The sequence below is a fragment of the Rana temporaria genome, chromosome 2, assembly GCF_905171775.1.
Source record: "Rana temporaria chromosome 2, aRanTem1.1, whole genome shotgun sequence".
NCBI classification, from domain to species: Eukaryota; Metazoa; Chordata; class Amphibia; order Anura; family Ranidae; genus Rana; species Rana temporaria.
This window is the reverse complement of record NC_053490.1, coordinates 433615445-433641511: the sequence shown is the minus strand read 5'-3', so window position 1 is coordinate 433641511 and position 26067 is coordinate 433615445. Positions and strand designations below refer to the sequence as shown.

Genomic DNA, 26067 nt, shown 5'->3' with positions numbered 1-26067 from the left:
AATCTGCCCAGAATCTCGACGAGAAAAATAGAGATCCTGCTCTCTATTATCTCGTTGAGATTCTTGTCGGCCTGTCGACCCGCGCATGCTCGAAATGACTTTGACACATGCGCGGTAGCTTCCTAGGTATAGGTAGGGTGCAGCAAGATGGCGGCGACGGCATCGAATGTGACGAGTGCATGCTCGTCGTACGCGATGACACTACTGCGTTCTTGCCCTTCAAGAGAACCGCGGTTTTTTTGAAAGGAGAGTCTGTACACTCGGGCGGCAAGAGATTCTTGCCAAGAATCTCGTCAGGAAATACAAAGTTTTTTTCCTGACTAGATTCTGGCTTGTGTGTACGAGGCTTCAGGCTTGGTTCACACTGATGCAACATAGGACCCAACTTGTGAGACCCCAAGTCGGATGACATGTGAAATTTAATGTTTCCCTATGAGAGCTGGCTTAACTGACACTACACAAGTCTGTCCGACTTTAGAAAACGTTCTTGCACTTTTGGTCCGACTTTGATATGATTTCAATGCCACAGAGTGTAAAAAGCCACATCAAAGTCAGACTCCAAAGTTGCACTGAAAGTCGAGCGGCTTTGGAATCGGGATAGTGTGAACCAAGCCTTAAACTGAGGCTGTGTAAAAAAAAGTATAAGAATACAAATGTGAAAATAAATAAATATAGTGATAACTCTCCTCACAAGTGTATCAAACAAATATTAACAGCGCTAACGAGGAAAAATGAAATCCTCCTAAGTGAATAATATGCAAATGATGTGGATAATTACCATATAAATACACATGCAGAAATTGTGAAAAAGATACAGGTGTGTATAAATAAATCACCTTTGCATAAGTAAACAGTTGATTATCTAAACAAGATCCGTGCACACTAAATCATGTGACAAGTATTGAAATAAAGTTTGTAAATAAATAAATAGGTGATCCAGAAATCTTCATAAGCTGCCACCACACCACAAGTGTTCAGTGCTTCCGTCACCCATCAAAATGAACACTCACCAAAATGATATGCCTCACACTCTCGTGCTTTGGCAACCAAGCTTTTTTTTAAAAACACTCCCAACGTGTTAATCAAAATTCAAATTCCAAAGAATCGTTCCATGTGGTTCCATATAAATGATAAGAACAGAAGGAAAAAAAAGTGCACAATAGCGTGATACTGTATAACAGTTTTAATACAACACTATGTACAATCTATAAAAAATACACTCACAAACACTGTAGTAAAATCAGCATTAAATCACAGCAATTAAATTAAATCACAGCAATTCCAAGTATTCCTTTAAATTCCTCAGCTGGTGTAAAAAATGGTCACGGCGGACCTACGATCAGCCAGGGTTTCTCACCACTCTTATGCCATGCACTGCAATCCACTGCACTCCGAAAACAGCTATTCCAGGGAGAGATGCTCCAAAAAAAGTCTGACTGTGTGACCACGCCTCCGAATTGAATGCGGAGAAACGCGCATCCAGGAGGCGTGGTCACACAGTCAGTTTGAGGAAAGTTTCTGAATAGACGTGACACTTTAGAATTGTGCAGCAAGCCAAGCTTGGAGACTTTTTTTGGAGCATCTCTCCCTGGAATAGCTGTTTTCGGAGTGCAGTGGATTGCAGTGCAGTGCATAAGAGTGGTGAGAAACCCTGGCTGATCGTAGGTCTGCCGTGAACATTTTTTACACCAGCTGAGGAATTTAAAGGAATACTTGGAATTGCTGTGATTTAATGCTGATTTTACTACAGTGTTTGTGAGTGTATTTTTTAAAGCTTGTACATGGTGTTGTATTAAAACTGTTATACAGTATCACGCTATTGTGCACTTTTTTTTCCTTCTGTTCTTATCATTTATATGGAACCACATGGAACGATTCTTTGGAATATGAATTTTGATTAACACGTTGGGAGTGTTTTTAAAAAAAAGCTTGGTTGCCAAAGCACGAGAGTGTGAGGCATATCATTTTGGTGAGTGTTCATTTTGATGGGTGACGGAAGCACTGAACACTTGTGGTGTGGTGGCAGCTTATGAAGATTTCTGGATCACCTATTTATTTATTTACGAACTTTATTTCAATACTTGTCACATGATTTAGTGTGCACGGCTCTTGTTTAGATAATCAACTGTTTACTTATGCAAAGGTGATTTATTTATACACACCTGTATCTTTTTCACAATTTCTGCATGTGTATTTATATGGTAATTATCCACATCATTTGCATATTATTCACTTAGGAGGATTTAATTTTTCCTCGTTAGTGCTGTTAATATTTGTTTGATACACTTGTGAGGAGAGTTATCACTATATTTATTTATTTTCACACTATTTTATTTAAACAGCAGCTAGGGTGTTTCACTTATTTACCATCAGCGCAACGGTGGTTGACCAGAAGTTCGCATATATTCAGATCATCCACTTTTTTACATAAGAATACAAATGTCTGAAAGAATAAAACAGGATGGAACTGTGGTACCTGCTTCGTCTATGTTTTTGGAGCCTGAAATTGTGGATAATCTCTTGAATGGCACCACCTTTTGCAGACAAATTTTTTGTGGAAATCATTTTCAACAGGAAGGACATTATGCTCTGCATTGCCTATTGTGTTTGCTTATGTCGTTTACTGCCTGACTAATGTACCTTAGAAGCGGGTTTAAAGTGAGGAGCAATGGTTCTATCAGAAATACATTTTCTTCTTTGCCTCCTGTTAGTACCAATTACCTTCAGAATGTCAGGGATGTTGCTATGGACTTCTTCTTGCAAGAGAGCAACACTGCCCTGGCTGGACAAGGCTTGAGGGCAAGGCCAGTGCTGCTGCTAGGCCATGGCCGCTGGTTTCCCTACTCCAGCGTCCCCCACCGTGCAGTGGTGACCATTACATGGGTGTTTATCATTGATGAGCCTACCTGTTTTTTCAATTATGTGAGTTGCTACAATTATGAGCTTATTAAATGATATTACAGTATATACTTAGAGGCCAGAGGGGGGAGTAGCTGGTCTTGCCTAGGATGCAAAATTGTTTAGCACCGGCCCTGTTAGAGGGACACAGAAACTGGTCAGGCCTGGTAAGCACTGGCATGGGCTTCTAGATATCAGAAGTCATTTTACCGGGTACCAAATTACACTCTTCCTACTAATAAAATACTACTTTTTGAAAATGTTTCAACACTCAACATACATAAAGCACTTTGTAAAAGCTCTCCTAAAAATATGTGCACATTTATTGAATGCTGAGCACACTAGAAAACAATCCAACAATCCTATGCATTTTTTCACCCCTATAACAAATGCCTTAACAAACTGGTATCGGGCTCCAAGATAGCCAAGAATGTACTGCTATGAAATTACTAAAGTGCTGACTCCATCCTTCTCAGCTAAACACATGCAACTTGACTAATGTTTTTAATTGCAAAGATTTCCACTCACAATCACATTAATAATAGTTTTACCAAAATGTGAGACTGGGTTCACACTAGCTGTAGCCGTGGCTCGCAGCATGGGGTCCAGTGCGTCCCTGTTCTCCGTTTTAAGTGTGAATAAGGTCAGAGCTTTTGCCTGAATTAGGACCTGAAATGGAGCCAAAGAAGCACAGGACCCTTTTCCAGTGTGGACCCCGGGCGCCCCAGAGCTGTGTGAGCCAACTCAATTGAGTGCCGGTCACAGTCTCCTGTCATGCGAATTGAATGCGGGGAAACGCGCATCCAATTTGCATAAGTGTGAACCCTGCCTTAGGGGCAAAGGAGAAAGAAAGCCTGCAAGAGACACAGACAGCAATAAAACACTGACAAGGGTTCTAGCCTTCCCCTACTCTCCTAAAAAGGTATATATGTCTGTGTTAGGGTCCTTTCACACTAGCGGACCGTTCGTCCGCTCATTACAAGTCCGTTAACGGACTTGTAATGAATCCCTATGGGAACGCGTCCGTTAGCGGATGGAGCATCCGCTAGCGTCCGCGTCAGTCGGGATCCGCTTTTCCGAACGGAAGAAACCCTATTTTTCTTCCGTTCGGCGGAGCGGAACTGATGCAGACGGACAGACGGTCCGTCTGCATCAGGTTCCCCATAGGGGACAGCGGAGCAGAGACAGGGCGGTCCCTGCACTGTGTGCGGGGACCGCCCTATCCGCCGACAGCTGAGCGGGGATCCCCGCTGAGCCGACGGAGACACGGTCCGCTCCGTGTGAAAGAGCCCTTACTGTTGGACATTTTCTGTCACTTCCTGTCTGTTTAACTATTTTTATTATGAGTCCCAGATAGCATGAAACAGCTGTGAGATGTTCCAGTTTTTCCCACTCTATCCAAACACACACACACGAAAAAAAATGTAGCTGGACATTTACTTTTAAAATATAAAGCTGACAAACACACATATGAAAAAAAAAAGCAATAACTTTTTTTTTTTTTTTTCATTATGGATCTGCTCACTAAATAAAAAGTACACATGGATGTTGTTTCCATCAAAAACAGTCATGCAAATATTAAAGCAAATTAAATCCTTACGAGGAAAAATTCTGCGTTGCAGACGTTTCCATACTGTCAGTTTGATGTCATCTTGACGGAATCCAGGCTTGAAGGAAACAGGGCTATAGGTTGTGTCCACACTGCGTGGGCTTGGTGGTTGACAGCTGTGGAAGTAAATAAATCATTATTTCCATAATTTTGTTGCCATACCTCCTATCCATATAAAGATAGTGAGTTGTGTTTCATACCTGGATGTCACAGCAGAATAGTCCTAGAAATAGAAATACAGAGAGAGCTGGTTAGGGTGAGCTTAGATTAGCTGTGCTCACAGGGTATTTTTCATTATAAAAAGGAGTTGTAAAGGCAGAAGTTTATTTATCATAATGCATTCAATGCATTAAGAAAAAAAAAACTTCTGTGTGTAGCAGTCTCCCAGCACCCCCAATTACTTACCTTGAGCCTCTTTTCTCTCCAGCGATGTCCACGAATGTCTAAGCCATATGGGACACTCCTCCTGATTGGCTGAGACACAACAGCGGCGTCATTGGCTCCCACGGCTGTCAATCGAAGTCAGTCAGCCAATCGGGGGAGAGAGGAGGCAGGGCCGGGACAGGGCTTCTTGTCTGAATAAATACAAGAAGCTCTGACTCTGCTCGAGGATCTACTTTACTGCAGTATGGTAGAGCAATCGTGCTCTGGGAAGAAATACTCTTTCATAATGTTACTACAGGGTGCACGCTTAAAGTAATAATATTTGTTCACCCAAGATCTAGAAATTGATTGTTTTACTTCACATGGAAAAATGTGTGAATCATGTATGAATCCTGTATGAAAGTTGTGTGACACTCTAAATTCCTGACAACCTGAGAACCCTGTCTTAACTACGCTTTTCCCATCCATTCAGTTTAGCCAGATTATAACTTGCTGTCCGACTGGTTCCTAAATCTGTGGGGACATCCTTTCTACTCTCTTCCTCTGCGTTTCACTTTCCTTCCTGCTTAACTACTTTGGGTTGCTTATGCCCTAATGAGCACCCCCTGCTCCATGCCTCCCCACCCCAGGAAGACTTGGTCTCTGGGATTCCCTGCCCCCAATGGTGACTATAGGAAAACATTGTGTTTTTTTATGGCGGCATCCTGGTCTCTTATCCTATATAACTGGTTAGAACCACCTTCATATGGACATTTTGTATAATGTTTTCATGCATTATGTTATTCCGGTAAAACAAAGCGATAAAAATTATTGAAAGAAAGTTGTGTGATACTTGGGTGAAAACATTTTTAAATAGGCCCCTTAATGAACATAATTTGGCCAATATATGTAACAGTAAGTCCATATAGCTATTTTAATTTTAGCACAAACAACACAAATAAAGCTTAGCTTTTAATACCCAGATATTGAGTTTTTTTACTTTATTATCACCTGGTGCTCTTGCCAGTAAAATACTTCCTTTCCTAGGGTGACAACACTTACTCACTGTGGTGTGTTTAGAGAGAAGCAGTATTGCCATCCTAGAACATGAGGGGGTAGATTTACTAAAAGCACATAGGCTGTGCACTTTGCGGGTGCAGTTAGGCTAATTTCACACTGAGGCGCATTGCAGGGTTCTATAGCGCTAAAAATAGCGCCTGCAAAGCGTCTTGAAAGAGCCTCTCCTTTCACTCCAATGTGAAAGTTTTTTGCTATTATCAAAATGATTTAACACAATGCTACGAGTGTTTTTTTTAAATGACAAAAGGGAGCAAATAAGAGAAATGTATTGTTATGGTTTACATACACTTTACGTTTACCACAGCTGTTCATTGAATGTGATGAAAATGTAACTACCTATATTACCTACAGTATTGTGGACCCAGTTTGGTGGAAAGTCTCACCTGGATGAAATGCAGGTGATTCTCATTTCCCAGGATCTCCAGCTGTCTTTCTTTCTCCTTTACAGAGCACAGGATTTCATTTTTCTGCTTTACTTGAATCTCAATGTTGCTGATGAGCTCTGTAGCTTTCCTGGAGACTAGTTTAAGGAAGTGATCCTCTTCCTCTGCAATGTATCTCTGAAGCTCCTGGAACTCCTTGCAGATTAGACGCTGAAAGACATCAGACTCGTTCTGTAGAAAAATAGAGAAATTACATATAACAAAAAAAATAAAAAATCCATAAGAATAGCAAAAGCATAGCAGATATATACAGTATGTTTTACTGACTCACTGAGGGTAGGGTAGAACAATTTATGCTCTGAAGGGTTCATGCACTTCAATGGTTAGAGTGTTACTAAACCCACAACAGTAAAATCAGTCTGTAAATACAGTAAAGCATGCTTGTTATAGTCACTGTGGAACCTAAGGCCGCGTACACACGATCGGTTAAACCGATGAGAACGGTCTGATGGACCATTTTCATCGGTCCAAACCGATCATGTGTGGGCCCCATCGGTTATTCATCCATAGGTTAAAAAAAAGCAATCTTGTTTTAAATTTAACCGATGGATACCTAAATCCACGCATGCTCAGAATCAAGTCGACGCATGCTTGGAAGCATTAAACTTCGTTTTTTTCAGCACGTCGTTGTGTTTTACGTCACCGCGTTCTGACATGATCGTTTTTTTTAACCAATGGTGTGTAGGCACGACTGACCATCAGTCAGCTTCATCGGTTAACCGATGAAAACGGCCCATCAGACCGTTTTGATCGGATAGACCGATCGTGTACAGGGCTTAAGGGGTTAATCCTCTGCATTGTGTAAAAAGGCTGCTTGATCTTGTATGCACAGATCCTCCCCTCCCTGCACTGTTCCCTTGGACAAGTCCGCATAAGACAGAGCCCTTGGAGTCAGGCTGAACATGCTCAGTTTGGTGTGTATTGCTAGAGAGGTTTTTTCTTTTTCTTGGGAGAGTGCATGTGACCAGCACAGGGCCAATCAGCACTGTCCAGACATGTCCAGACAGAGGGCCAGGAGCCCTGCAGCCTGATAGGACAGCTCAGTGCAGTATGAAAACTCCTCCTACAAGCTTGACTAGAAACTGATAGAAATACAAGACTGCCATATACTGCTGATGAGAACAGGTATTTAGCAATTTATACAGTGCCTTGAAAAAGTATTCATAACCATTAAAACATTTCCACATTTTATCATGTTACAACCAAAAAACTTAAAAAAAAAATTATTGGGATTTTATGTGATAGACCAACACAAGTTAGCACATACTTGTGAAGTGGAAAGAAAATGATAAATGTTTTTCAATTTATTTTTTAAATAAATATCTGAAAAGTGTGGCGTGCATTTGTATTCAGCCCCCCTTAATACTTTGTAGAACCACCTTTCGCTGCAATTACAGCTGCAAGTCTTTGTTAGGTATGTTTTTACCAGCTTTGCACATCTAGAGAGTGACATTTTTGCCCTTTTTTTTTTTTTTTTTTACAAAACAGAATGTTCCTTTATTGAAGCAAAAAAAAATGGCATGGTACAAGTTAAGTGAGTATGGACAATATCTAAAGAGATAGTACTGATGGACAGTTTTGGTGAATTCAAAGTACACATCAAGTGAACAAATACATACAATGTAAAGGGTAAAGCCCAAAGGAGAAAACAATACCTCATCAAGTCTTAGGGCAGAAGAAAGGTAGTGCAGCCACCACAGCACCAAAAGCAGGGTTCAGGAAGGAAGGCCTCCTCTTAAGCTGTCCATGGGTGCCATACCTTATCGAACTTCTCAGGACAGTTTCTATTTATGTACGGTAGGTAAATTTATATAGAGGAAGAACAGCATTTATTGATTTTTCCGATGAATCTACTGAGGGGAACGGGCATTCCGTCTTAGAATAATTTCTTGCTTTGCTTAAAAAAAGACATACGCTATCAATAGTTTAGTGCAGCGAGGCCTCTGCTCATCATCTTGGATTCCCAACAGAGCCAATTCTGGAGAAACCGGGAGTGTCAGCTGGAGGCAACAGTTGATAAGTTCCACTACTTCCTCCCAGGACCCAACATTCCTCTGGCAACTCCAGAACATTTGAATATAAAGTGGAACCTTGGATTACGAGCATAATCCAAAGCACTCGCATATCAAAGCAAGTTTCCCCATAGAAGTCAATGGAAACAAAAAACATTTGTTCCACATTGACTTCTATTGCATGCAAAAAAAGGGGGAAGGGGAATAACATATAGGCACTCACATTAGCCCACATCCGAAATAGTAGTTCAAAAAAGGAGATTGTACTACACTAGGTAGTGACATGGCGGACTTTCAAAGGCAATCAATTCTATTGCATGCAATACCGCATGTGGGGGGCGCCAGGGAGACCTGGAAATACTCAGAGACAGCTTGACTGAACTCGAAAACCCTAGGAAAGGCTCGGGAACATTTCTGAGTATTTCCGAACGGCTCCAAACATTTTGGCATGTTATAACCAAAAAACTTAAATGTATTTTATAGGTATGTTATGTGATAGACCAACACATACTTGTGAAGTTGAAAGAAAATGATAAATGGTTTTCAATAATTTTTTTAAATAAATATCTGGCATGCATTTGGACAATATCAAAAGAGATAGTACAGGCAGACAGTTTTATATTAGCCAAAATGTTTACCCAAATCTTGGCATCTACATTAATAAGGGATATCTGTCTGTAGGAGGAGCAATCCTTAGGGTCTTTACCCGATTTGAGAACCAACAGCCCCCAAGGAGAAAAACTGGTCAAATAAAGATACAAGCCATGGGGCCGGCAGCTCCTGATAATGGGAGTAAAATTCAGGAGGCCATCCACTCCAGGGGTCTTCCCGACCTGAAGTTGTGAAAGAGCTACCTGTATCTCCTCCAGGGTGATATTAGACTCCAGGCCCAAGCTCCTTTTGTCATCAAGCATAGGAAATATGACTCTATCAAGGTAGGCATCCAATTCCAGAGGAGTATATTCCACCCTAGAGGAGTACAGATGCTGGTAATATAGCAAAAATCTCTCATTTATACTACTAGGTGATCTCAAAACTTCCCCCTCAGAGTCCCTTATACCACTAAAGTGGGTAAATGCGAACTGTCCTTTGGCCAACCACACTAGCAATCGACCATTCTTATTCTTGTATTCAAAGACCCTCTGAGCTGTGTTTAAAAGGAATTTCTGCATCATCTCTACCCTAAGTAAGGATACATCCCTCAGAGCACATTGCCAGGCCCCATAAACTACCTAATCTGGATTTGCCACATAGGCTGCCTCCTTTTGTCGGATCTCTTCTTCCAACCTCTTCAGAGACTGTGCAGATGCCCTACGTGCCACTGCAATATGGGATATATACTCTCCCTTAGTTAAGGCCTTAAAAGCATCCCAGAGCTCTAGAGGAGTAGCAGAATCAGCGTTGGCCAAACAAAAATGACAAATGCCAATATGTAAGAGGAAGCAGTCTATGCCATATAGGAACATGAAAATCATACAGAATGAAAACAACATAGTCACATAACAGTTCCATCAAAAAATTCCAAAACACGCCAGGAACGGCTGGCGGCCCATTCTCCCCTCCCTGCATATCCCACCTAAGGTGCCCAATTAACCTACCCGAAGGCAACTAGTATCAGGGAGATGTGTGTATAGATGCAGAGAGTCAGAAATCAAGCATAGTCTATCCTCCAAAGAAAAATAAAAAAATAAAACCAGAAAAAAATGTGTTGAATAAACATAAAAGGTTCCATGGGAGATGCTTTAATCTGTAATCAGAACTGGGTTGCAAGTCATCAACTGGACTAAACCAGGGGCACATCACTTAATAACTTGTAATCCAACGGACAAACTTGAAGATAATTAACTCTGGTAGTCATCGCCCGAGCAAGGTATAGTAAGCACAGAAACCAAACAGCATGGGGTCAGCCGACTCCTGAAAATCTTTGCAAAGCGGGCTACCATTGCAAAGGACATATACTGTAGATGACTGGTGACAGAGCAAAAAGGGTCCCACATGTGGCAGTGGGACATGTAGAAGGCAGACAGGCACAACATCATCCCAAAGGGATGTCTCAAGCCAGTTCACAACATCCTTTGGGGAGGTGAAGACGGGGATCATTTCCCCATCTACCACCCGCAGCTTAGCTGGGAAGAGTACACTATATTTGATACTCTTAGAGCATAGGCCCCCTTTGATGGAATCAAAAGACCGAGGGAGCTTCTGGGTCTCCCCAGAGAAAAATAATACGGTTATTTTGGTAGACCAGCTCACCCGGAGCTCTAGCCGCTCTGAGTAATTCATCCCGGTCTCTGAAGTTATGATGAAAGTGCTTGGAGGGGCTCCTTGCGGGTCTTGCTGTGGTGGCATGCGGTGGGCCCTCTCAACCACGAAGTAGTGTGATAGTTGGGCCGCGGGGAGCAGCGATCTAAATAGCTCCTCCGCAAATACAGTGGGGTTCTTACCCTCCGCCAGGCCGATAAGATAAAGGTTGTTGTGCCGGCATCTGTTTTTGGAGTCCTTGGCACGATGTTCCAGCACCTTGATTCCGGATTGTAGAGAGCGGATCATGCCAGAATTACCCTCCACAGTGTCTTCAATGTGACCTACCTGAGCCTCTGCCATGGACAGACGGGAATGGACTTTGTCCAGGTCTTGACGGATGAGCCCCATGTCCAGCTGAACCGTTTCAATCTTAGTGGTAAGGGCTGTCTGGTAGAAGGCAATGGCCATCTGGCAGGTAGCTATGGCCACCATAACCTCTGGGATCCCTGGCGTGGAGGCTGCAGACCTATTCAGCGGGTCAGTCTGGGACACCATATTGGCACGTGGCATCTGGCCACTGCTCCGCCAAGGCTCCAGACTGGCTGTAGTAGGTACACCAGGGGGAAATAAAAGTTTCTTACCCCCCCTGCCATGCCCGGTGTGTTTAGGAGGCATCCATCCACCATCAACTTGCCCAAGTTAGAGCACAGAGAAACCCGGCCAGGAGAAATTAAGCAGTTTCCCTACAGCAGAGCTCCGGAATAGATGTCTGGACACTCCACCATGTTAGACAAGCCCCTTTTTGCCCATTCTTCTTTGCAAAATAGCTCAAGCTCTGTCAGATTGGATGAAAAGCGTCTGTGAGCAGCAATTTTTAAGTCTTGCCACAGATTCTCAATTGGATTTAGATCTGGACTTTGACTGGTCCATTCTAACACATGAATATGCTTTGATCTAAGCCATTCCATTCTAGATCTGGCTGTATATTCATGCTGAAGAAGCTCATCAGAGAGAGTAACGTGTACAGGTGTGGGGTGCCGCCATTCAGGACGTATTTTCCATTTTATATCAACTTGAAAAGTTGATGATATGCATGTTTTTCACAAACCTATGTGAGTATTTTTAATCCCTGTGTGTAATTTTAATAAATATTTGTAGCAGAGAGCACTATGGTTTACCTTTGTCATTTTATGATCACACACGATTGACTGAGATCTAGGGAGGTCAACACTGTACAGGGACACCAGGAGGAGGATTTATTTTTATGTGACTCATTATATGGGGTCATTATATGGAGGTGAGCAGGCATTCCAGCTAGAGGTGGTGGTCACTGAAGTCACTGGATAATATGAATTAACAATTCTATGAACTGTCACCTAACGTTGCATTATGATGGATTTTTCACATTATTTGGACTTTTATTATTGTTTTATTGCTTCATTGTTTATATTGGTTGCGCTACACCAGTTTTGGTTTATTAGTATTGAATTGAGAGTCACATGTGAATACACTCTGAGAGGTGTTGGCAGCAATCACGATAAGCCTAGCACTGATTAATTTATTTGCTTAGTTTGAATATAGCGCTGATTATATTTTGTTTCACAAGTAGTTTGTTTGGGTCACACATTTGCACAGGCAAATTAAAACCTTCATCTGTCATTGAAAAATTAGAGAAAGTTGGCCAACCTCCATTATTTGAAAGTTCAAGGGATCAGATACAGTTTCAGAAAAACAAAAATTATTGTAAACCTGATAATGGTCAAGGAAAATCTGAGCTATAATATTTTGTCACACTTTACAATGTATAGAATTTAATCCAAGAGTTCTTGAAATATCATCCTACACAGGACATGAGTCATTGAGATGCTTTTTTCTTCTATTGTCTGTTTGACGGGCGTTAAACACCTTATGCAAGACCACTCTCACTGTGCCAGGAAAGCCTTATCTCCAGTCTTCTGAAGGACAAGTAACAAGGACAACTGGCTCAGTTTCATTGTGACTGCAACCTAATCAGATTGTGTGGGATTGTCACAGCATTACAAAGTACACAATGAGCTCACACTAGTTCCAGAAAGATATTTTAGTAAACACCACACAAAATGGAAAGTTTTTAGGAAAATATTGCTCATTTAGAACTGTGGTTTATTAGTAGAAGTTGGTGGAAATAATTATTTAAAATGCCACATGGACAAAAGTGCCAGCATACCTCCATAATTGAAATTTCCAATATGGGAAAGTCAGATACCTTTGAGCACAAAGTATGCAGGCAAAAGGCACAATCTATAGCATGCCTCAAGCTACATTGACCACAAATAATTAATATACAAAAACACAAAAATACCCTGAAAAACAATGAAGTGTATAGTGTACTATACGCTTAGAAGTGTGTTAACGCTCCTGTTCTTTGACAGCTGCTGGTCTGATTCCAGCATCCTTGTTTTGGTTGTGATACATTCTCTCCGTCTGTCCACCTGCAAGGTGATTGATGTGGTCAGTCCCTGGATGGAGACCAAACTGATTTAAGCTAGCTAAGCCTGCAGTTTCATACTTATGATAGAGTGTGTATACTTTAAGCTTAAGCCACATTCTTCTGGTCCTGAGGCACAGCAGGTTGACTTGATTATTAAATGGTTGCAGGGGCACCACCAGTTTTGGGCTTTTAGTCTCCCCACAGATGATCCAGCCCGGGGTCAGTTAAAGCATTTTTCAAGGCCCTGGAACTAACCTTAGGTCATTACGTCAGGATAAACGCACAGCTGAACGATACTGTTTTGATTTCTGCCACTGGGTGAAATGACCCAGCTATAAGAAGCCAGTTTGGGTTGGGCCTATCTGACTCCATGAAAGACTCCTTATTACACTACCCTGAACTAAAATAATTGAATGAAACCATGCAAGTAGCAAACCATATAGACTGGTGTTTACAGGAAAGGCGTTCAGAGAGGTTTGTTGCTTTGCCCCCTAGTACGCTGCCAATTTCTTCTTCATCAGATCTTTCTGAGCCCTCTTAACCTCTCCAGGAGGAGGAACCCATGCAGCTTGGCATTACCCCTTTACCCTCTAAGGAAAGCTAGTAGGAGATCCCAGGGACTGCTTATATTGTGGCAACCAGGGCCAGCCAGGAAATGGCAAGAGTATAGTGTGGGTGGACTCTGCGTCTTTAGACTATACTGTGCCAGATTCACTTGGGATAAACTATTTGTTCCTGTACAACTTAGTTCTGCCATATTTTCTCATCACCTCTCTGCTTTCATAGATTCTGGTGCCGCTAGCAATTTCATTGATAGGGACCTAGCACACTGTCAAATTCCCTTGACTAAGGTGCACAGCAGTGGATAACTTTCCTTTGTCCATGGGTCTGGTCACTTTGCACTGTACCTATTACACTGACTATTGGGGGATTTTATAGGGAGAGAGTCAGGTTCGACTTGATAACTTCTCCTGCCTATCCCCTTATCTTAGTTTATCCTTGGCTTAAACCCGTGCATAGATTGGGCTGCAAGGGAGATTAGGTCCTGGTCCCTTACCTCCAGAACTGCATTAAAACTGCTGACCAGTTGCCCATTTTACCTTTTTTGTGGCCAGTAACAGTCATGTGCCTTTATTACAGCCCTATTTGGATCTTGATCCTGACAACTTTTCTAAGTGTGACTCCAGTTTCCATAACCATTTGTCTTTATATGACTCTGCTGTAGCAGAAGACACTGACAAGTTTATTGAATCCTCTACAGGCCACCTCTCCAGCTAATTTCCTTAGTCTGAATCTTTTTCTTCTAGAGGCCAAACTTACTCTAAGTTTCACAATATCTTACATTCTGACCTTTTGGCTTGCTGATGCAGTCCAGTCTGCCTTTGCACCAGTTACTTCACTCCAACCCATGCCAGTTGAGCCTCCTGCTTTTTTATATTCAGTAACCTGGCCTCACCCTACTGCAACTACATCTGCTCAAACCTGTCTAAGAAGTTCTATTCATCCTTTGGAAAGAATGCCTCATTCCGGCCGGGTGAGGCCTTCAACCTTTTCTTCAGGCCACTCTGCATCTAGCTTGTGTTCCAGCTATCCAGCTTGACTCCAGTGACAGGTCACCTGCTAAACAACCTGACCTCACTGATCCCCTGACCTATGCCCAGCCTGATGATTCTGTGCTGGGTGTCCAGCTTGTCTGTAAGGGTCCGTGAGCCCCTCCTCAGAGGGGGGAGGGAGTAATGTCAGGAGAGTGTAAACGCTCCTGTTCTTTGACAGCTGCTGGTATCATTCCAGCATCCTGGTTTTGGTTGTGATACATTTTCTTCGGTTGTCCACCTGCAAGGTGATTGATGTGGTCAGTCTCTGGTTGGAAACCAAACCTGATTTAAGCTAGCCAAGCCTGTAGTCTCATGCTTGTGATAGAGTGTGTAATACCTGATCAAGCTGCCTGTTTGTCTGCCCTGCTCTGCTAGATTGGATTTCCCTGTGTGTGACCGTGGATTGGATATTGACTATTCTCTGAACCCTGCCTTTTACCTTGACTTTAACTATTCTGCCTGTCTGCCAACTGCACACTTTCACACTAATCCATAGCAAAAAAAGTGGTAAAAACGCATATGCAAAAAATGGCACAAGACAGGGGTGCCCCCTCTCTCCTCTTCTTTTCACATTGGTCCTTGAACCCCTATTGCGTGAAGTACGAGCAAACTCTGATATCAAGGGCTTGAAGATAGGCAACATGGAACATAAGCTTTCAGCCCAAGCTGATGACGTACTATTCCACCTCACAAACCCCCTGCTCTCATTAACAGTCCTGATGTGAGAATTCAAGCATTTTGGGATGCTTCTAAACTTCAAAATTAATCTTACAAAATAGGAAATCCTGCCCATTCAGCTATCCCCTGCTATGGCAAATAGCCTTAAGGCCGCATTCCCCTTTATGTGGGCCAAATGCTCCCTGAGATATATGGGTATCCAGCTTATGGACCGTTTTGACACTCTATACACCGCCAATTACCCCCTGTTGCTGGCTACGGCTAGACAAGATCTATCAGTATGAACTAAGACTGTGTTCATCTGGCTGGGGAGGGTTAATATTATAAAAAATAATATCCTTCCAAAGATACTGCAGCTACCTGTGCCCTTACCAAAAGGCTTCTCCGCCCAACTGTCTAGCATGCTAGCTGGGTTTGTCTGGATTTCACTGAAACCCCAATAGCTATGAGAGTACTGAAGTGCCCGAAACACGCAGGTGGTTTAGGTGTCCTAGAAATACAGAGATACTATAGGGCAGCTATGGCTCTCCAAGGGATCCTAAACTGGTGCTTCCATACCCATTCCAAGCTTTGGGTCTCTATGGAGAAATATATGGCTACCAGGAACTTGTCCTACGCCATGTGGCCCTCTCTCGGGAACACAGGGGGTTGTCGGATGGCACATCTCCTCTGACGACTCATGCGCTTAAAGTGTGGGATCAGATCAACGAAATGCTGGGTGTGGCTCCCTCTGTCATTGGGAGGATTTCTTTGGTCCGACGGAATTTAGGCTCAAACTTGTGTTGCATACACACAGTCACACAAAATTCTGATCGTCAAGAACGCAGTGACGTACAACACTACCACGAGCCGAGAAAAATGAAATTTAATGATTCCGAGCATGCATCGAATTGATTCGGAAAATAACTTTTCCCGTCGGAAATTCCGACAGAAAAAGTCTGATGGGGCCTACACACGGTTGGAATTTCCGACCAAAGGCTCACATAGAACTTTTCTTGTCGGAATTCCGAATGCAGCGTAATAGTTTTACATAATGCAGCAACATCCACATAAGTAGAACACCCAACATTAGAAGTGATTTATTCTTCCAAAGAAAATTCACTTTTGAAAACTGGTACTGACTAGTATTTAAATATTTCTCTTCTCCCTCAGTTTTTCTCCATCACTCAGCTAATGTAAGCCCAACGCTGATGGAGAGGAGCAGGGGAGAATCAAACAAGGATGCTATACAAGCGACGGACATCCTACTTATAAACTGATTATGCCATTGGTCGTTAGGATGCCGGCGGCTAGAAGGTTGTAATGGTGCACAATGAAAACATTTTAGGTATTTTGCCAAGGCACCCCTGAAGAAACTTCAAGGCACTCTGGATGAAACAGGCTGGCCTAGGCAAATAACAATCGTCATAATTTATTGAATTGATCCTATAATGTTTTCCAATGCTTAATGGTTTGTGGACACTCACTGTTATACGGGTCTTGTTGTTGGTGAGTTTGCTTATCTGCTCCTCCAGAGCCCTTCTGTCTTTTTGCAGCTCCGTCATCAGTGCAGACACATCTTCCTATAAATAAAGTAATGAAAAATATTAGGCAACAAATAGTGAAATGTTACAACCATTGTTATACAAATGAAAGTCTGTAGTTTAGGCCCTGTGGATGGCCATGGGGGTCCTGCAATCAGAGTTGCTAACAGATGAATTCACTATTCAAAAATCCTTTGAAGTAGGGAAGTGTCACACGTGACACCTGCTAAACACTTATATTTACTACTAATTACTAAATCTAATTTCAATACAAACAAGCCTCATGATATCTGGGCAAAGAAAGAAAATTAGAAATGTATTTTGTAGCTCAGTGTGCTGTCGGTTGCATGTGTCTCTCTCCCTTCACTTCCCTCTCCCCAGTGAAATTCCCAATTGTTTCCTTCTCCCCCTCTCTCTGAACACTAATTTGAGTGAGACAACAGGAGAGTTTGAGCCAATTGGAGTATCAAATAGAGGATTTGCTGTGCAGCAGTGGATCATGGGATATGTAATTCTTAAAGGGGGGCTGATCAATACAAGTGAATAGAGGCTTATGGCTCAGGCAAATTACCAGGCTCGAGAGAGAGAGAGAGAGAGAACTGCATGGGCAGCGAACAGATTCAGACCTCCTGCTGGGATCTGTGGTGAATTTCGGGCCGACAGTGTGGGGAACCCAGTGTGTGCAGGCTTGTGCTGTGCTTGCCTGGTCTGAGGACAGAGCCTGTGGGGGCCAGAGCAAAAGACTGAGCCACAGAGAGAGGCTGTGCCTTGAAACCCAAGCTGGGGAGCAGTGGTGGCCCGTCCATTAGGGGTGCATGGGTGCAGCCCTCCTGTCCATGCATCTGGCCCCCTAATCTAAATGCAGGAAGCATTGTATTCCAAAGTTTTCTTTTTCAAGTACGTGATTAGAGCCAAAGGCTCTAGTAGGCTTCAAAAAAGAGTGGGCTCGGGGCGCAGAACATTGCGCCCTGAGCCCACCTAGTTGTGTGACCATAGCGAATAAATATTCACTATTGTCACACTGATCCTCCTCCCGGCCAATCACAAAGCGGGTCTTGTGACACGTCACCCAATTGGCTGAAAGGACAGGCGTACCTATTGAATGCCTAGGAGGAGGAGGAAGAGACACGATTGAAGCTGCCACCGTAGGAGCGCTGCACGCCCACGAACTAGATGGGGTAAGTGCGGGACTGGATGACCGACCGCCAGCTGGGGGGGTTGGGGGTGCGGTTGACCTGACCAACCGATAGCATTTATATTGTTTGACACATATTTAGTAAAATGGAAAATTCTATGATTTTCTCCTCATTTATTTTTCTCTTATTTATTAACTTAATAAATCTTTATATTTCAATGATGAATGAATGGACAAAGTCAGGCCCAACATCGTCTGCTATTCACTATGGGAAGATTTCATTCTTTATATCTATATCATCACTTTTTATTATTGGCAAACACATCACCGTTGTTATTAGAATTTACTTCCAACGGCACCTTTATTTTGAGTTTTGGATAGAGTGAGGAAACAGTAGAACCCTGGGTTTTAAATCTTGTCTGGGGCTTCCACATGAAATTTCAAAAAATAAATAGATTTTGCCCTTATTTACTCTGTCCAAAACAACGAAAGTTTTGTCTGAAATTCAATTTCTGCTTTGTACCTGCTTTAGAATTGTGCTACTTTACCTTCATTTCAGGGATTTTATTTACAGTTGCCCTTGATCAACAATTGTTTCCTGAGTAAGTGAAATTTTCCCAGTGAGTCAAAATTAATAAAGAAAAATTCCCTTGATATAATAAATGTTCCACCACAGTATGTTCATACTGCCAGGCTCTTTAAATGAAATGTACACTGTTTTTATATAAATTGATTTATTATATTGGGGGGGGGGGAGTATTTTTATTTTGATGTTTTAAGTCAGGCTAGTTTGGAATATTAGAACTCTTGGATCACTATTTCAGCATGAAAGGATCCTTTTGTATTGGCCAAAGCTGCTGACCTACTATGTCACCTAGCCACAAATCAAGTCAATCATTTTGCATGAAGTCTTAGGTGGCCCAGTGCTTGTTGATAAATGCACATGCAGCATGTATGACATCTGATGGCAAGTTATGCCTACTCTGGTATCTTCCAAAATGAGATAAACTGCAAGTGGATCTTCAGATAAAAGAGTTTCTTTATTTTGTTAACGCATTGTATGTTAGGTTATTTCCACAATTTTGACTGAAAAAATAAACTCTTATATCTGGGGATCACTGTAAAGTTCATATCATTTTGGAAGATTTGTGATTAAAAAAAAAAGGTGAATCAGTTTAATATGTCTTCTCTCGATCTGAGCATTTTACACTGTTTTTGGATCTAACATTAAAGGACCTGACAAATAATTGTGGCCTTTTTCCCTACAGCCACCAATCAGATTCAAACTTTCACTGAAAGTTAGAATGTGACCAGCCAGTTCTTAGTTAGGCTTGAGTTTAGTGACACTTTTAAATTCAACAAGGGACTACATATGAATATGACTGCTTTTATTGGCATATGTAAAGGGGATCTATAGTGTTTTGTATACATATTTTGTCATATTTTCAAGACAAAATATATATACTTTAAGTATATTTAAATATGTAGTCAGATAAATATGAAGATGCATATTCTAAATTTACACTTTCTGATTGTTACAATATGATTACTTCTCTGAAGTGTGTATTATTTTTTTAGACTGCAGCTTTAATAATTATAGTTAACTTGCCATAACATGGCCACTGTGCTCCTTAGTGTAAAGCTTTACCTAAAGGCATGCAAATACATGAAACATGCATCTACACATTACTAGCTGACTACAAAATGCTGAAAGCATTGACTACAGATGTATTTGATAAACCATATTTTATTTTCTATACAAAAATTACCCACTGTGTACAGATTTTAGGTGAAAAGATTTTTACTATCACATGAAATATCCCCATACATTCAAATCTATATATTTTTTTTTAATATAGTAGGACTGTGTATGCATACCTTCATTCGACTATACACACTTGTGAGTGGTGTGATGTGGTGATGCTTGTGGTCGCCAATAGTCCCACAAAGGCCACAGATAACTTCTTGGTCTTGCTCGCAGTACAGGCTGAGGGGGTTATTGTGATTTGGGCATGTCTCACAAGCAGCTTGCTCCTCACCTAATACCTTCAGAGTCTCAATGAGGCGCTTTAATGTAACATTGGGAGGTGAGGAACTATAGTCCACTTCTTGGCGGCACACAGGGCACAGCAGAATGATGTGGGATTCCTTCATCAACCCCCATAAACAGTCTCTGCAGTAGGAATGTCCACACTGCAGCATGGCCGGGTCCTTAAATACCTCCAGGCATATTGGACAAGTCAACTGGTTCTCCAGTAAAGGGAGGCTTATACTGAAAGCCATACCTCTCTGTGCAGTATCTGCAGTATAACACCAACAGGTAGATATCACGTAAACTTGTTTTTCTTAAAAAAAAAAAAAAAAATCCATGACTTTTTTTTATCAATCATCTTACAAATGGGTTTGATAATGTAATAAACTCCTTTATCTCTAACATGTACTTATCTGCATATAAACAAACTGAATGTACCATACAAGAACAGTGTGTACAGCAAAAGCTTCAGCAATAGCATAGAATAGCAGTGCCTGTTCTTGTGCAAAAACATGAAATGGGATCAGCATACACAAATAAAGTTTTTTTTTTCCTTTCTTAAGCCCCACACAGTATCCTATGTTGGAGGTATTGAAAGTAGAAGCAGGTTGATCTGGGTTAAAATTGCTATGAGTTTTGGACAGGCTGCAAGAGGTTAAGCTATGTACTTCTTCTATGTCTCAGGACTCCAGGGAGGCAATCTTACCACCCATTAATTACATTTACACACCTGTCAACATGAGGAGAGCTTGAAACTACTGCTGCAAAAAGTGCAGTTCTACTACATGGATTGGAGTGAAGATGTCACTGATAGAAGCCCCAATAAACATTTTTGGTTTATTAATACCAGAATACAATTAAAATATACATTTTAATTTGACTTGAGGATCCGTCGCCCCCCACCATGGATACCTGCATTTTTCATTTGCCCTCTTATTCCACTTTTTCCTTTACCGTTTTTTTTCTCCTCTTCCCCCATTTCACACTTTCTCTCTCCCCTTAGAGAGCATAAGACAGGGGTAGGCAACCTCGGCCCTCCAGCTGTGGTGAAACTACAAAGGTGTGTGTGAACAGCTGCAGCAGCACAGCGTGTACAAGGCAACAACAGCTGTGGGGACCGGTGCCTGTCTGCCAATGTCCTCATGTATCCATAAATCTAGTGGTTACCTGTGGCTGAGGATAGATGACGAGCCCTGGATGCAGACAGGTTGCCTCCAGGACTGATTATCTGACAGCCTGCTTGGCCCTGAAACATTGCACCTTTTTTTGCTGTGATATGATCTCTGAATAAAATTGCTTGTATGTGACTTGAGGATCCATTGTGTGTACATTGATCTGGTTGTTATCCCTCTATTCCAGGAACTTGTACAATGGGATTATCGATAGTCGTCAGGGCTGATCATCTGCTCCTAACCCCAGGTAACCAGCAGTGGCTCATGTCAGCCTCTGATTGCTTTTTACAAGCAGAGTTGCCATAGCTGTTCTCTTCTGCCTCTGATTCCAGCTGCATAAAATTGCAAATTCTTCCTGCAGGAAACTGCTAACAGCCCTATTTGCTTTTGCGTGAATGAGGCCTAATGTAAGATTTTCCCTTCATCTGCTGAGGTGCCAACATCATAATATTGAGGTGCCAACATCAAAATATTGAATTTCCCCTCAACCCAGTGGGGACACAGACAGTTATAAAAACTTGACGAAGTTTGTAACACTTACCTATGCTAACCAAAACTCAACATACACTTAAAGCGGAGGTTCACCCAAAAATCCACGTTTTCACATTAGCTCCAGCATACTGCTAACATCTGTAGTATGCTTTTTTTTTTTGTAATTATCGTTATATGAGCCCTTGTTTACCGGCTCCGAGCGGGAAATCCTGCGGGGAATGGGCGTTTCTAAGCGAAGAGGAGTTGATTGACGGCTGCTAAGGCATGTCACCCCTTCCGAAAATACACTCGGGCGTTTACGGCGCCTGCGCCTGCCGTGTAGAGCTGACTGCGCAGGCGCCGTAAACACCCGAGTGTGAGTTCGGGTATTTTCGGAATGCATGACGCGAAATTGGCAGCCCGTCAATCAACTCCTCATTGCTTAGGAACGCCTCTACCCGGAAGTAATCCCCCGCTCGGAGCCGGATAACAACGGCTCGTATAACAATAAGTACCAACAAAAAAAAAAAAAAAGAAACAGCATACTGCAGATGTTAGCAGTATGCTGGAGGCATATAGCTAATGTAAGAATGTTTATTTTTGGGTGAACCCCCGCTTTAAGAATAAACTATAAAAAATAAACACTTTAAGTCAAGTTGCTTACTCTTTCCTGCCCTATGTTGGGTTTACTACATGTCATTTTACTACCAGCCATCGGAGGAATTAAGCTGTGTATGCCAAGCCTGCCTATCCTGCATTATCAGTATGCCCTCATCTTAGTAAATTATAGCACACCAAGCAAATGTTAAGTGACTGGATACCCTTACATATACCCAGTGAAGTGACTGGCTTCAGGTGATACACAGATATGAAACAAATCCTCCTCACTTCTCTACAGTAGTTCAAAGTGCATCATTCATACAGCTTTTCTGAGCTTTCAGAAAGCAGGGTGCTAAAACTTATTGAGAGAGCTGATTGAAGGGAATGAACCCCCCCCTTTTCACACAACACACATGAACAGAGCTGAGGCTGTCAATCACATGCTATGTATGGAAGCTCCCTTTCCTGTCACCTTTTTACCTCTTGGTGTCATGAAAATTTGTCAGAAGTGACTCATGCAGATAGCAGAGGAACAAGGCAGTGGATAGAAAGGACACGTAGTGCTCTGGATGGAGACAAGTACACACACTATAGAGGGATATACTTTGTTCACATATAGGTTTACAACCACCTTAAGCATATAACTATTCCACATGTACAGTACTCTTTGCTATTCAATGCATGTGAAAATATACAATGATCTTTTCAACAGCTCACACAATATAATTCACGTGTTAAAAATGTCATGTACTATGTAACATTTACTATTTATTTAAGCATATTTATTGTGTTATTTCATATTCATCTTTAAAGCGGTAGTTCACCCTCCTTCACCCCATTATTCCATTACTTTCGGCATCGTAGCGCGAGCTACGGTATGCCGGTCTTAAATTTTTAATCCCCGTACTCACTGTGCTATTGTTGATTGAAGAATCCGACTCCCGCGGGGAATGGGCGTGCCTATGGAGAGGGAGGATGATTGACGGCCGGCTCTGGCACGTCACGCTCCCCGAAGACAGCCGGAGTAGGTCTCGGCTATTCACAGCGCCTGCGCACAGGCTATGCGCAGGCGCCGTGAATAGCCAAGCCTATTTCGGCTATTTCCGGAGAAGCATGACGTGCCAGGGCCGGCCGTCAATCACCTTCTCTCACCATAGGAACGCCCATTCCCCGGATTCTTCAATCAACGATAGCACAGTGAGTACGGGGATTAAAAATTTAGGACCGGCATACCGTAGCTCGCGCTACGATGCCGAAAGTAATGGAATAATAAAAAAAAACATTTTTTTTTTTTTAACAGGGTGAACCCCCGCTTTAAGTGGTTTTAAAGCCTAAAGGTTTTTTACCTTCATGAATTCTTTGCATGAAGGTAAAAAACATTCAGTATGCAGCACCCCCCACAGCCCCCATAATACTTTCCCAAGCCCAATCCTCATCCACCGATGTGCATGAAAGAAGCTGGTATCTCAGCTGACAGTAGCGGGAGCCATTGGTTTCCCCTGCTGTCAATCACAGCCAGTGAGGAGCAAGGGGGGCAGGGCCGAACCCTATTCTGTGTGTCTTATAGACACACAGAGCGGGGCTCGATAGCAAGCTTGCATGAGTGTCCCCATAGCAAGCAGCTTGCTATTATGGTGGCACTCGGGACAGGGAGGAGCAAAGAGAGCCAGCAGAGGACCTGAGAAGAGGAGGATCTGGGCTGCTATCCGCAAAACCACAGAGCAGGTAAATATATCATGTTTAGTATCAGCTTAAAAATCATTATTAATATGTTTATATATTTTCATATTTCCCTTTATTCGATCAAACTGGCTGTAAAAAATTATAGCAATTTCATGGCTCCAGCTGCAGCCATGAGCTTGTTTCAACCATTTGAAGACCAGGCCATTTAAAAATCATTTAAAGTGGATGTAAACCCTCCATACACCCAGTGAAGTGAACAGCCTCAGATGAGACACAGGGGTGAACCAAATCTCCCTACATAGGTTTTACATGTACTATATATCTGCTGTGTTCACATTTATATACTGTTTAGAAAGTTGAGATCGTGTTAGGAGATTTTCTCTTCCTGGTTAACACAGAGTGTGATGTCTGTGCATACAGCCAAGATAGCTAACATTGCTGATTGGAGGAAAGGCACACACCCCTCTCATCATAGGCAGAGACTCTCAGAGGTGTTTTGTAATAGGATCTGTTCCCTGCTAATCTATTTTAGCAACCTCCCTGGACTGAATATTTAGGCTGCTTTTGTCTAAAGTGTCCCAAAATTTGTCAGGAATTATCAAGGTGATAACAGAGGAACAGAAGAGAGCTATGGGACTTAGCTCATTGAAGAGAGATAACAAAATACTGCAGATATATGTGCCCAGCTCAAGTTTCATGAATCGGGTTTACATCCACTTTAAAGAATTAGTCTACCCAAAACTGATATCTGTGTTTTTCAAGGTTTTGAAAATTTCAGGCCAAACAGGTTTGACTCAAGAAGCAAAAGAGACTTGAATTCAATATTTGCCAAGTTGATGAAGTCTGTTCACTTCCATGTATCGTATTTTTATCATTACATTTGTTCCCTTCTCTCGCAGCAGTGATAGTTGTCAGGGAACTAAGTTCCTTGTTTTCTTGTTATATAAAATATTTATATATATTTTTGTACTTCTTGCCAATGTTCGTTTAAACTGTATTGAGACTTATTTTTCAATAAACTGTTTGTAAACATAAAATATTTTACATGAACTTTAATGGCAAATCTCCAATAAACAAATCAATGTGCAAAATAAACACTAATTATAATAAAACATACAAAGCAAGATCACTGATTGGATAACAGCTATGCAAACCAACCAATTTTAAATCAGATGATATTTACATTTTAATGATGAAACTTAAAATCTGGTTAGCTGCTGTGGGCAGGGGAACATCATTGTTCTGAACATCTGAACTACTGGATAATAAAGTTTTGAAGCATATTTATTTGCTAAACTACTATGGAAAGCTGCAATTAAAATGCAAGAGTGATAGAAAATCTAGCATAAAATACTGTTTGGATATTTGATGTTGAAAATTAAAGCATACTTTCCTATTCAAGATATACAAACTATTAGACAACTTATTATGATTTTATACTTCTATGAGTGGCATATTCATTTGTATAGTCCAGAAACATACCTGTTTTCCAGAGTAGCAGCCAAACTGCAGGAATGTGCGTTATACTTCTGCGTATTGACTCTGCTGCCTTCTTATCTGCTGGTCATATGAGGTGTGCTTCCTGTACTTGTTCTAGCGGTAAGGAGGTACCAAGAGGAACAATCAGATTGGATAACACCAAGCGAATATTAACCCTGAAACATCTCTTTATGTAAACAGTAGAATATTAATTTTACCAATAGAATTAAAGGGTGTGTCTGTGATAAAACTTGAGAATGCAGATTGTAGAAGGAAGAAAATACGGAAAGTTAAAATATTTTATTAATAGTTAAAAAAAAATCATTTATTTCAAGAGTATCTACTATCCAATATATTTTTTCATGTTAAAGTGACCCTGTCACCACAGAGTTACTTATTAAACTACGTAAACCCCCACTGTAAAAAAGGATTCTACTTGTTTACCTTTCTGGCAGCCTGTGTCTTCAAACTCAGCACTTGACTGATCCTCAGAACAAAGATGGCGTAGGAATGGTTTCAAACTTTATAATAACCACTTCAGCTCCGGAAGATTTTACCTCCTTCATGGCCAGACCATTTT

The 26067-nt window shown here is 41.7% G+C and overlaps 1 protein-coding gene across 1 annotated transcript in view; it reads right to left on the bottom strand.

Annotated features, from left to right (window-relative positions):
- TRIM50 (tripartite motif containing 50) overlaps positions 1-25840 on the bottom strand; it is a 28573-nt gene extending 2733 nt beyond the window's left edge. Inside the window, exons 1-6 of the mRNA XM_040338338.1 lie at positions 25491-25840; positions 19929-20395; positions 16859-16954; positions 6334-6564; positions 4708-4730; positions 4499-4623 (exon numbers count right to left, since the gene is read on the bottom strand). Coding sequence (XP_040194272.1) covers positions 4499-4623; positions 4708-4730; positions 6334-6564; positions 16859-16954; positions 19929-20333 — 880 coding nt within the window. The 5' untranslated portion in view covers positions 20334-20395; positions 25491-25840. The remainder of the gene's footprint in view (positions 1-4498; positions 4624-4707; positions 4731-6333; positions 6565-16858; positions 16955-19928; positions 20396-25490) is intronic.
- Between the last annotated feature and the right edge of the window lie 227 nt (positions 25841-26067).